General features: G+C 38.6%; 1 protein-coding gene across 1 annotated transcript; it reads right to left on the bottom strand.

Moving 5' to 3' along the window:
- Positions 1–11,109: 11,109 nt before the first annotated feature.
- On the bottom strand, positions 11,110–12,111 carry LOC131906272 (olfactory receptor-like protein OLF3). Its single transcript, XM_059257030.1, has one exon. It carries the CDS (start codon positions 12,109–12,111, stop codon positions 11,110–11,112), a length of 1,002 nt encoding a protein of 333 aa, XP_059113013.1.
- Between the last annotated feature and the right edge of the window lie 1,974 nt (positions 12,112–14,085).

Here is a 14,085-nt window from a genome sequence, read left to right as displayed (position 1 = left end):
AAATGATGAGCATGAACATATGGAACTTGTTTTCAATCTTAGATATCAGTCAAGTCTTTCATTCTTTAAAAATGATACAAACTGTTACATGTTAATAAACCCAATTAATTCTTGCACCCCAGGCCTTTTGTATCACCTGCCTCATGAAGGATCACTTCCACTGGACTCTAATTAATTTTTAAATTAAAATATTTCACTCCCCCCTTCTCTTTTCTCCTTCTAGCCCTCCCATGTCTCCTCCTTCCAATGCTGCCTACACCCCACAACTCCCTGTCAAGCTTAAGGCTTAGTGTCTGCCATTCAAGATTTATTGGGAATATTTAATGAATGTGTGTAAGTAGGCAATCATGTCTTTGATCTCTGAAGACATGAAAGTCACAGAAAGGAAATGGTCATTGACTGAAACACAATTCATACTTCTGTCTTTAAAAGTAGGGGATCAGTGTGGAGGAGTAGCTAGGGTGCATCAGAAACGCTGTTCCCAGGGAAAAGTGGGTGAGTGGTAGTCTCTCCAGTCACAGAAAAGGCAGGACCAGTGAGTGGTTTCACAGACTCACTGACTTCCATTATTTGCTCCCAAGTAAGCCACTGGCTGTAATCAGTCACAAGCCAATCAGTCTCTTAAGATGGTTTTAAAGGACTGGGGCCCAGGAGGATGCTATCCATACTGTTAAGTTGTGTTTGGTTGAACCGTTTTAGAGCAATTATGTTACTACCAACTGAAAAGATCCTTATCTTTAAAAATCAGTAACAATTCTGTGTTGAATCCAACTGGTCCTGCGCTTTTTTTTTTTTTTTGGTTGGGAGACTTTTAATGACTGTTTCTATTTCCTTAGAGGTTATTGGTCTATTTAAGTAGTTTATCTGGTACCTATCCAGAAAATTATCCATCTCTTTTAGATTTTCCAGTTTTGTGGAGTACAGGTTTTTGAAGTATGACCTGGCCTGATTGAAAAAGAAAATCAGTAACAAGAAGATATAAAAATGCATCCTATAATTACAGATTATTTTCTCCTAAAAAGACAAAAAAACTTCCTTGAGCTTTTGTTATGCCCTTTTCAATGACATTTTTATTGTCAGTTTTTCATTATTATGACAAAATATTGTGTTAATCAATAAGAAGGCTCATTTTGGCTTGTGGTACGAGTCCACGGACACTTTGGGCTCATGGCAGCACAGCCCATCATGGTGGCAAACATGTAGCAAAACAGGCCTGTTCCTCACATGTCAACAATGAAGCAAAAGAACAGGAAGGGGTCAGTGTCCCAATTCCCCGATTCTAATTTGCTTTCTGTTGTGATAATCACCAAGATCAAAAGCAAGTTGGGAAGGGAAAGGTTTATTTTATCTTACATGCTGCAATGCCCTTTTATTGTTTGCCCAAAGGTGACCCTACTTCAATCTCAGTTGGTATTTTCTAAGAAGTTTTATTGCCTCTCAATAGGATCAAGGAAAGCCCCACATCTTCAGCACATAAGCCTTTAGGAAACATTCAAGATACAAATGATTGGTAACTTCTAGTAGCATCACACAAAAACATGAAAATATGTTGGTGGCAAACAGGAATTCATTTACAGTTCAATAAAAGGAATTACAGTTAGTAAACTATAGGAAAGGTCTTCTTCAGACCAAATATAATTTTGGAATGCCCTGTAGCCATTCATTCATATGAGAATGTCCACAAAAGAAGTCCTAGCCATAGAAAATTGGCCACAAATCCAACAGGTATATTTGTTTTGTAAAAATTAGCTTGTAATTAACCTGTTGAAGAAAAGCATTGAAGTTAAATGCAACAGCATATGACAACATTTACAGAGAGAGAGATATTGTAAAGCACAGACCCCAGAAATCTACATCTAATGTCTGATCCATTTTGTCGGATTTGTGGGCTGCTTTCTGAACTTTTAATTGAGGTCTTTGGCATTACTCTGATGAGGTAGCTTTCTTCCTATGAGAAATACAAATCCTGAGTCAAATTATTTTAGTTAAGAAGCACAAGATTAGTTAGCAACTATTGACACGGTCTCTTTAAATGAGATTGGAAAAGGCTATTATGAAGTGGCACTTCCATACACAGCCACCAGAATAAAGGTTGCATGACACTATTCTTCACCTGGAGCATGCTGCAGAAAGATTCTGTATTCTGAAATAACTTCTAATTCCTTGTTTAGTTTAGATCTCTGCCTCCTAGTAGTTTCTACAAAAGAAAGATACAAGGAGATGTATGGAGATGTCTATACCAATGACAGGCTCAGCAAATAACCCTCTCCCAATCTACTTTGGTGAACAAATAAGATTACTGAAATGACTTGCAAGCACATGGTGTTTCCTGGGAATCTGCTTCACTAAGAAGCATGGGTGGTGACTCAGAAAAGCTGAACCAGCAGGTTTCCTGTGCGACTAGCAGGCAGTTCCACTAAAGAATCTCCTTTACCTCTATAATTTTTCCTGCTCTTCTAACCTCAAGGCAGAGCCTTGTGAGTATTGTAAGTTCCTTGTGAGCTCTTATAAGTTCCTTGTAAGTTTTGTGAACCTCTTCTCTCCACCAGGAAGTGGTTCTGGAAGAAATAGCTATAAAATGTGATAACTGCTCCTTGAAAGACCATATTTGGGCAACAGAACCTTGACTCCTAGAAAATTTCTGTCAAGAGAATTGAGGTTTTTTTTTTTTTTTTTTTTTTTTGATTTGTGGTAGTGCATTCGCTAATGCTAGTACTGAGGATGATAATAATACTGGAGTACAGGGCAAATTCTGCCAACGGTTTCGCCTAGAGTCTGAGGTCCTCTGTCACTGGGACGTTTAGACGGTGATCCCCAAGAGTAAAATAACGGTTCCTAATAGTGTTTTACTGACCGCTGCAGCTATGATCTGTGACACAGAAAAGCTTCCTCACAAGCAGAAAACTGTGCAAATGACCAACAACACACATTTTTGTCTTAGTGGAGGTGACAGCCAGGTAGTTTATTTGTCGTCCTTAACAACCCTAGAAGCTGAAGGAAATGACTTTCCTTGGGGGAATTATTTCTCAGGTGAGTCTGAGAATGGCTTCCATGTGGCTTCCAGTGACATGACATATCCTATTGGATGGTCCTATTTGTATCGCACTGGGTTAATCTCTGTGTGTTACAGAACAAATCATCATACACAATCAGAAAAGACTGGTCAGCTGCTTGGCTCCATCCTCACATTTCATTAAGAAATTAAAGCTTTGTCTATTCAGTTTTTCTTGATATTGTTCAATGAGCATTTGTTTTCACCCATTCTGTTCTTTAAATACAGTAAAATCAGAATTGGGTAAAGGAGCACCAGTCAACAGAAGGTCAGGATACAGGTCTACAACTCCAGCTGAAGCACCAGCTGGGTCATTTATTTTTCCTTCTTCTATCTGCTAAAGACTGCCTGCAGGTTGAGGGTGTTGCCCAGTAAGTGGTACAGAGCTTGCCTAGAATGCAGGAATTCCCAAGTTTCAGTCCCAGTTCAGAAAAAAAAAATATGCCTACGAGTGCATGCTCGATAATATCTGAGGCACCTGAATAATACACCAGAGATTTAAAACAGGAGCAAGGATGTCATCTATTGGTCTGAGATAGCCTTGGGCATAGGCTTTTCTTCTTTACTTCACTCAGGAACACATAAACAGCTCTGTAATATGTATTTTTACTTTTTAGGTTAGATCCATTAGTGAACCACATTATTTCCATATGATCAAAAGAATAGATATTCACTGTCTTCTAAGAGATAGTAATTTGTCTGTTTACATCAAACAGACAACAGAGATTTTTTTTTTTAGTTTGTGCATATTCATTATATCCTACAATGGGTTTTTATAGCCATTTTCATAGTTTTAGCCATATTTTGAAAGGTAAAAGATATGCTCTGAACAGAAATCCAAGTATTGCCTTGACCATATTTACCACATATACCCCCTTTATGCTCCCTATCAACTCTCCACTAGGCCCCTTTGCTTTTCCCAGATAGTCCTGTTCATAATTTCATGCCATATAGACATATTATAGAAAATATGAGAGAAAACATACAACATTTGTTTTTTGAGTCTGGCTTATTTCTTTTAATATGATGACCTCTAGTTCCATTCATTTCTCCACAAAAGAAAAAAAACCCACAATCATTTCATTCTTTATGGCTGAACAATGGACATTTGTATGTATTCCAATGGACATTTTAGAATAGTTTCATTTTTAGTTTTTTAGTTTTGCTAGGTATGGTGGCCCATGCCATTGATCCCATCACTTGGGACGCAGAAGCAAGCGGATCTTTCTTGGGAAGTTTGAAGCCAGCCTGGTCTACAGAGTGAGTTCTAGAACAGCCAGAGCTATACAAAGAAACTGTCTCAACTAACTGAAAAAAAATAAAGAAAGAAAGAAAAAGAAAAAGAAAAAAAACCTCCATGTTGATTTCCATGGTTGTTGTATTAGTTTACATTCTTTTTAACAGTTCATAAGGATTCCCTTTCTCCCATTTTCTTACCAGTGTTGGTTGACATTTGTTTTCTTAATGTCCAGAATTCTAACTGTGGTAGGATAGCTCTTTTGGCAACTTAGATTTGCATTTCTCTGATGACTAAAGTTGCTGAACATTTTTTATATATTCCTATGGCTGTTTATATTTCATCTCTTGAGAATTATCTACTCGTTTCATTTGTCTATGTCACGATTTTTCTTAGGTTTCTAAGTTCCTTATGCATTATGTGTAGCATTCCTCTGTTTATGTATAGCTAGTAGAGATTTACTCCTATTCTATGGGAGCTTTTTTTGGTTGTTTTTCCTTGTCTGTGGAGAAGCCTTCGACTTTCATGTAATCTTGTTTTTGTTTTTGTTTTTTCCAGTTCTTGGTTTTACTTCTTGAGCTATTAGAATCTGTAAGTCCTTACCCATACCTATACATTGAAGAAAACACTTTCAATAAAGCCTTTGATCAGTTTTGATTTTTGTACAGGGTAAGAGATAATGTCTAGTGTCGTTATGCTGTGAATGAGTACCCAGCTTTGCCAGCAGAATTTGTTGAAGAAGGTATCTGTTCTTCAATGCATGTTTTTGGCATCTTGTCAGATATCAAGTTGCTACAGATTTACAGGTTTGCTTCTGGGTCCTCTATTCTCTTCCACTAGCTTATAGGTGTGATTTGCACCAATGCCGTGTTGTTTCTGCTATTACGGCTACTAGTATAGTTTGAAATCAAGCACTGTGATACCTCCAGCATTATTCTTTTTGCTCCAGATTGCTTTGGCTATTCTATGAAGAATGTCATTGGAATTATGATGTAAGTTGCATTGAATCTGTGGCTTGCTTTCGGTAATAGGGCTATTTTCATAATACTAATTCTGCTATTCCATGGACATGGAAGTTCTTTCCACCTCCTAATAATTTCTCTCTTAAGTGTATATATTTTTCATTATAGAAGTATTTTACTGTTTTGATTATGTTTATTCCCAGGTACTTTTGAAATTTTTCTGAGTGGAACATGAAGAATTTTGCCAGAAGGGAGAAGAACAAGAGTAGTGAGATTCAGGATATTGTGTTAAATATTAGTTACTTTAGAAGGACACAGTAAAGGAATTTTATAAGATCTCATTCTGTTTGAAGATAAACGCTAAGCATTGTGGGAATTTAATAAGTCTTCCAGGGAAGAAGAATGTGCACAATGAAGCCATAAAAATCTCATTTACAACCTGTAATGCTTTACCAATAGCTATAATTGCTCTCACACAGAGAGGTAACCACTAGCAACAGGAGCTTCCTGCTAGCTATGATGTCTAATTGGCCATGTCAGTCTCCATGTTGCTGAATAACTCCTGATTCATTCTTACGTATTTCATGAACAAAAGAAAGTTGGACATTTATTCTCAGGATGCCCTTTCAATAGGACCAGGCAGAATCTCCTTTGTGTCTTCAAACATAGTTTCAGATTCCTCTGTCCAATGTAAAGTTTCAGTTCCCGTATGAGTTAGGTAATTCGTGTAAAGCTTGAACCATAATAAAGAAATATGGGATCCACTTTCCATAATATCTTAGAAATCCCCTTAGTTGACTTTTAGTTTAAGGGAGAAGGGAAGGTAATGTGTCATGGAAATGGTTGGTGACTAAGGTTAGTGCTTGTTTAGATCCTTGAGCCCCTGGAAAACTTTGTGAATAAGTTTCTGCAACATGTGCAGCCTTTGGTATGGGGACACCTTCTGAGAGGATGAATCTCAACAGTGAATCTCATTATTTTACTTTAGCTGACTAGTTCCCTCGGGAAAGGTTGCATTGACCTCTAGGACTTGGGGAATATACATGGAATCTCAGCTAGCCTGGTGGCTTAATGGTCAGGTATATTGTTGAGTTTTACATATGAATTCAAAAGAGTTGGTAACAGTGTGAAAGGCAGAAGCAGAAGATTAAATTGTCAATAAAGTATGGGTTTGGGAATGACAAGGCAGCCAGGTATCATTATGTATGGCTCATAAGCCTTGAAAAAGTTTGTATTCTCCTACATTTATTTTCTATCCAGGGAGAGTAGATGTGTTATGAAAACTGCTATAGAAAATAGGAAATCTGGACTTACATAACCTCTAAGAATAGGCTTGTTTCTTTCATTTTCTGCATTTAGAGGGTCCTCTTAAATGTTGAATGAGATCCTCCATTTTAACTAACCTGGATTTTTCTAAAATGGAACCGGGCAGGGTTTTTGTTTTGTTTTGTTTTTGTTTGTTTTCTGAGCTAAATGAACTTGACCAATGCTCATGTTATTTTAGACTACTATCTGGTAAAGTATCTACATTGTAGTTTGAAGGTTTTTTTGAATGTAAATATCTTCCCTTCTTTTGGAATAACAATGCGTTCGCTTTAAGAATTTGAATAAAATTCCAACTACATTCCAGTGCAAGCTCCATGCCTACCACTAGTTGGTTAACACAAAACAAATTCCATGCTTCTTTTGGTGGACTTTTGGCTCTGGTTTGTTTTGTTTTGGAATTTTTTGTCTTCTTATTTGCCTTGATATTTGTTTTGTGGAGTTATTTTGAAAGAGAGAGAAATAAAGAGCTTAAAGTTGGGTGGCTAGGAAAGTAGAAAGGATCTGGAGGAATTGGAGGAGGGGAAAATGAAAATATACTATGTGAAACACATTGAAATAGAAAAGAAAACATTTTTTCTAATAAATTATAGCTTGAAACAGAAATATTAAAATCCATGAGTTTATCAGAAGGTCCGAACTACAGAGGGATTGGTTAGGAATTTAAAATGGCTGTAGGCCATCTTGAAGACCGTACCATTGAAATGTTCTTTATTCTGGGGAAGAAGAGTTTGGGGGACATTAGAGAATAGAATCAATATAGTCTTATATCAGTTAGGGTCTTGGTAAATTCACAATTGAATGAGTTGTTAGTGAGTATCAGCAAAATCCTCTTTAGTCCGTCAGAGCAACACCATTGAGAAAATGTTCAGAAGGACACAGGGTGAGGCTATTCTTCAAATTCCACAATAGAAAAAACTACTAAGCATTTCACATCAGGCACCAGTGCAATAAAAGAGAAGAGTGTTGGCAAAGGCACGGATTTGTAAGTGATGCAGACCCCAACTTAAGACAATCTCTACAGTCTCCTGACTTATCTATAAAGAGAAGCATTACTCAATTCATTGATTTGAAGATATTAAGTGAGAAAAATGTATGGGTTGCTGAAGTGCAGATAGCACATATTACTCTCCCAAATCCCACGAAAACAGCAATACGGGGAAAAGGCTTAACAGAAACCTTCCTGAGAAGTGTCGCTTCAGTGAGACAAGCTGTTCTCTTAGACTTTCACAAAGTGAATAGAAGGAGCAAGGAAGATGGTGCTGTGGAGGGAAGTAGAAGGCATCCAGGGCTGCCAGGAGGACACATGCTATGGAGTCCAGCAGGGGCCAGAACATGCAGCACACTTACATAATTGTAGCAAATAAGATCATTCCTGCTAATAGCAAGTGGCCATCATTAAAATATTGAAGCCGGAGGGAATAACATATACATTGGTAAATCACTAGCACATGGATTATGACTGAAGATAAGTGAGTTTTATAGTTATTTTACTGTAAGAAAGAAAACCGAGGGGCTGGAGAGATGGGTTCTGGGGTTAAAAAAAACTTGCTGTTCTTGCAGAGGATCCAGGATTGGTTCCCAGTGGTCACATGACAGTCTACAGCTGTCCATAACTCTACTTCCAGGAGATCTGATGGCCTCTTCTGACCTCTGTGAGAACCAGGCATGCACCTGGTGCAGGCAACACACTCGTACACATATAAATAACATCTGCAGAAGGAAAAGAAAGCAAACTGAGTAACTGCAGGCCTTTAACTTCAGAATCCTTCACGGTTGAGGGCAGGGCTTGCCTTACTAGCGAAGATGCTAATTGAAGAAAAACAGCAGTGTCAGAGCAGGGATAAAACAGTCATCTTGGATACAAAGCCGTATTTCCTGTGCATGAACTTTTCATTTCCCTGTTAGCAATACAATAATAAAGCAGCAGATCTAGGAAACAGACTGTCATCCTTCTCTGTGTTTTTATGCAATTGAGAAAGCCACAAAGACCCAGAATGATAATAATAGACTTTTGCAAGTATTATTTCTTTTTCCAGTGTTAGATATGTCTTCCTATTTCACAGAAGTGAGCCTTTTTTTTGAAAGCTTTCAATTGGTCTTTAGTAGTACTTAATACTTTAATACTAACAGCCCTAAGTGTACAGAATAATAATACCTGAAGTCATTTCCAAATATACATTTATATACTATACTATGAAAAACTTTTTAACCTAATGTTTTTATAAATTCTTTGAGAATTTCATACACACACGATACATTTTGATCATATTCACTCCCCTGACTCCTCCCACATCTACCTCCTTTCCCAAAATTTGTGTTCTCTTAAAACACAACCTCACTGACTATAATATGAAAAGCTGTTAAAACATTCAGTTAGCACTTGTGCATACATATGTACATATGTGTGTGAGTGCCTGTGCCACATCATTAATGTGGAAGTCATTGATGGAATCTGTTTTCCCCTTCCACCATGAGGTTCTGAAAATCAGTGTCTGGCAATAAGCCTTGGTAGCAAGCTCCTTTATCCGCTGAGCCATCTTGCCTGCTCTGAGAAACATTAATTGAGAGAGTAGAACGTAATCTTACTTAGACCCTTAAACTTTGAATGCTTTTACATTATAAAAGTATTACTTGGAAAGCCTTTGAACAGGGACAAAATATTAGTGCTCCAATGTTTTAGTCAGTAATGTTCATCAAGTCAACCTTATACACAGTGTGTTTGACTAGACACTATGTTTGTGCAACCCAAAGATGAAACCCTTGCCATGCAAGATCATTGCCTTCATCTTCTAAAACAGCAATCAAGTGCTTTTTCTATTGGAAAGCATATACAGGACATGCAAAATGGCTCAACAGATAAGGGCAAGTGTTCCCAAGTCTGATGACCTGAGTTCAATCCCTAGAACTTACATGGTGGAGGAAAAAAAAAAACTATTCCTGAAACTTGTCCCTGGCTTAAACACACACACACACACACACACACACACACACACACACAGAGAGAGAGAGAGAGAGCGAGAGAGAGAGAGAGAGAGAGAGAGAGAGAGAGAGAGAGAGAGAATGTTAGAGTAAGAAAAAGAATAGATAGTAACCCCCAAATACCTACAGTTTTATGTAGGAATTAATATACATATAAATGTAAAATATGCATATATAATATGAACACATTCATTACACTAAAACAAGGTAAAATGTTGAGCAGACTATTTAAGAGAAAAAGAGGAAGTTTGAAGTGAATTAAAAGAAAACATGGTTATATCAGTCAGCTCAGCATGAGCTGCAAGTTACTTCCCTAAATAGATGCAAAAGTAAATGCACCTTTCCATAAATTTCTCCAACTTTCAAATCACTTAAGTTACATTATAAATAAGTTAATGTCACAAATTTTCATATTTTGTTTCATGGCTCATATCCCTACTCCTTAAGCCAGACACACATAAGTACCCATATACATAAACACATAGACACACATACACGTCGATTTTTAGAAGATTTTATTTTTATTTTTGATTATGAGTACATGTGGTAGTGGAGGTTTTGTGCATAGGAGTACAGTATCCCTGGATTCCAGAAAGGGCTGTTGGATGCCTTAGAAATGGAGTTACAGGAAGTTGGAAAGCATCTTGGGTGCTGAGAATTGAACTCCAGACCTCTGCAAGGGACCTTCTGAGCCATCTCTCCAACCTCCTCAAATATAAATTTTATAGAACATTAAGTCAACATAAATTCTTTGGAGTAATGTACTTTTGTCAGAAATTTTCTTAAGCTACCTGAGAATGATTCCTAATTACAAACTCATTCTTACAAGGACTGAAGTTATATATAAAAAAAAAAGTCATGCATTCACACTATAACTGAAGTAAAATTTTCTTCTTTGGCAAGAATTATCAGAGCTCAGCCTACATCTCAAGGAGTCCAACTGCTTGTGTTCATAACTTCAAAAGTGAAACAGAGTGACTTGCTCTGTGTTAGTAAGTTTGTCTTTGAATTAGCTAACAATTTGGGGCACTTGAAGGAGGGAGAAGAGTGCACTTTTCCTGTAACTGATGGTGGGAGGGCATTTAACACAAATTACCCCAATGTTTGCAGCCACTCTGGAAACTAAGTATGTTTCTGTATTTAGTCAAACATAGTGATTCTGGCATAAAATAGTTCAGTAACTTACCAGAGAGCACAGCTAATGAAAGGCAGAACAAGGATCCACAGCACAGTGTGTTCGGGAAAGCTGAGGCTCATTCCCTTCTCACTAATAAACTGACAAAATTCAGAGTGGGAAGATGGAGACTCCAAGTCATTGTATGTCAGAGAGAACCAGATCTTAAGGGGCATCTCATAGGTGACTGATGTGCAGATGTTCAGTGATGTTCTATGATGAAACTCATTAGACATGTGTGGAAACTTCTTTGACCACAATGATGTGACTATATTGATCAGGTTTCCTCATTGAAGTACAGGAGCTCTACCTACATTTATCTGATCTCTGGCTTGATTCTGAACATAGATGGCACAAACTTCTTAAGATCTTCATTCTTTTACCTTAATTTCTCTACAAGTTTCCTAAGGGCAGCCATGACTTCTTTATTCCTCAAGCTGTAGATCACAGGGTTCAACATGGGTGCCACCACCGCATAGAACAGAGCCACCATCTTCTCCTTGTCCTCAGAGGAGGCAGAACGTGGCCCTAGGTAGGTGAAGATTGTGGCCCCAAAGCACATGCAAACCACAGTGAGGTGAGAGGCACAAGTCCCAAAGGCTTTATGACGTCCCTGAGTAGAGCGAATGCGCAGAATGGCAAGGACTATACGAGTATAAGAGAATAGAACCAGGCCGCAGGGAAGCATGATTACCAGAAAACCCGAGATGGCCACCATGACCTTGTTGAAAGAAATATCTACACAGGCTAGCCGAAGCACTGCAAGGGTCTCACAGGCGAAGTGATTAATGACATTGTGACACAAAGGAAGACGGAAGGTGATGACTGTCTCCATCAGTGAATTCAAGAAACCAGCCACCAGGCAACTGACAGCCAACCCCAGGCACAGTCCTCCATCCATGATGACAGTGTAATGCAATGGGTGGCATACTGCCACATAGCGGTCATAGGACATAGCTCCCAGAAGGAAGAACTCAGACCCACCCAATGCCAAGGAAACATAGAGCTGGAGCACACAGCTGTGGAAAGGGATGAGCTTTTGGGCTGAAACCAAGTGGGCCAACATTTGTGGAGCAATACTATTTCCATAGCAAAGGTCCACTATGGATAGAACACTAAGGAAGAAGTACATGGGTGTATGAAGCCTGCTGTCCAGCCTGATGAGAAGAAGAATAAGAGAATTCCCCACAACAGTTATGAGGTACATGGCAAAGATCAGGATAAAGAGGAAGATCTGAAAGCCCCAGTCACCAGAAAACCCCAATAGGATGAACTCATTGACCCATGTCTGGTTGACAAATTTCTGGCCCCTGAATTCCAGGACTGGAAGGGTATTTTTCCAACCATGGGGCAAGCCGACACTTCTGAATTTTAAGGTCATCCACACTGAAGACTATGATAAGCTGTAATGGTGCCACTGAAAATTAAGGAAAGAAGAAGTGAGATCTTCCTGAAACATCATTTCTTCTCCCAAATGCCTAACCTTAAATGCCAAAAAATTAATTAATTTTAGATTCAAAATCTTACTTGATTTAGTATTTAGTAATACTTAGTATTTCACTCCTCTCTTTGTGGTCAGAAAGGTTTTGTGAACAATAAGTCTCTGAATTCTAGATGATGTCCAGTTCCATTTAACTTTCATTACTGAATTTCTCTGTAGAGATCTCAGACTAAGCTCTGAAGCATCCACAGTAGAATGAATCCAGAAAGCCTGGGATATTTTGAGTGATCTTTTTATATATAGAATCACTGAGCAATATCAAGTTGATTTTGTATAACATGGACTTTCAGAGTGTCAAGTTGAGAGCCTCTATGTCACCCACATTATACCGCCATGCCAGGTAACCCACTGCAATTCAAAATGTCAAATTTTAAGACTCAGGTGTTACATAATAGCAAAAACAAAAAAATCCCATAGGCCTTCAAGGTGGATTCAATGAAGGGTCCAATAATGTCATGTTCCTACTGAGCAATAGTATTTTCCCAGTGATAACACAATTCATTTCCACTGGAAAGGGGACTCACTCTCACCAGTGAAGAAAGAAGAGTAGAAGACACAGCACTAACTAGAGAACATATGAAACAGTGATATTGTTTACCAGCTGCAGTGGCTCGTGCTTGTAATATCCACACTTTGAGGACTGAGGCAGAAGGATTGCCATTTGATGAGTTCTGGGCATCCTGGGTTATAATGTGAGATCCTATCGAAAAAACACAGTAATAAAAACAAACACAAAAGTAATAGTGTCACTTTTTAGATGGTTTATTTTTAGCAGCTTATTTAGTTTCTGTACAGCAAAGGAGAGAACAAGCAAAATGCAAAAGCAACCTGCAGAACAGAATGGGCAAATACACCTACAAACTATCTCCTATGAGGAGTCAGTGTCCAGAGTGTCCTCAGAGAAATTTCTGCAACTCAAAAACAAAGGTAAACACAAAGTAACCAGAGCTTATCATCAAATGATTACTAAGAACCCAGTGTGCTTTTCTCAGGAGACAGACAAAGTGAAAATCGGCAGCACTGTTAGTGAAATGCCAATCAAAACAACAAGGAAACATTACCTCACACTGCTAGCAACTTTTGACTCCATAATGAAATTTCCTTCCTGTTTTTACAGAAGGGAGAAAGTGACCCATTAACTAGGAAGGAAGATCATGTCCTGTGGCCTTGAAGGGAGTCCTGTAACAGTACACTAAGGTGAATATCCCAACAGCTTCCACCAGTCACAATGTGACTACAAAGGGGTGTTCCCAACACAGATGTCTCTGTTGATGGTGTCTACTTTCAGCCTGTGAGCTTTTGGAATGCTCATTAGATATCACATCATTGCTAGGTGGTTAGGGTACTCAATATTAATGCACAGTATTATGAAAATAGCAATGGTCACTTCTTTCTTATAAATGTCTGCTATATTTTCTTTTTACATTTAAACTTTTAGAAAGAATTCCAACACATTTTATACACGATAAAAGATGATTTACTCGACCCACCCAACTCGGCCCCAGTTGCCGGCCAGTTGGCACGGCTCCCGTGGGAAGTTTCCCCTTCTCCAAGACCCCCCAGAGGACCCTGCAATCTACAAGCCCCACATCCATCCACCTGAGACCCCTGCCACTTCCTGAGGCTTGGAAACCAATCCCCAGCTCTCTCTCATCTGGCCCAGAGAAGAGCTCTCATTGGACAAAGAGCTGTCATTGGACCAAGAGTAAACTCAGGAGACAGGGAATCTGCCAGCCCTCATTAGACCAAGAGTTGTTTTCTGAGAAGTAGAATCTGCCACCTATCATTGGACCAAGAGAGGCTTCCTGAAACACAGAATCTGTCAGCCCTGACTGGAAAAAGAGCCCTGATAAG

The sequence above is a fragment of the Peromyscus eremicus genome, chromosome 3 (assembly GCF_949786415.1).
Source record: "Peromyscus eremicus chromosome 3, PerEre_H2_v1, whole genome shotgun sequence".
NCBI classification, from domain to species: Eukaryota; Metazoa; Chordata; class Mammalia; order Rodentia; family Cricetidae; genus Peromyscus; species Peromyscus eremicus.
This window is presented reverse-complemented; position numbering and strand designations above follow the sequence as displayed.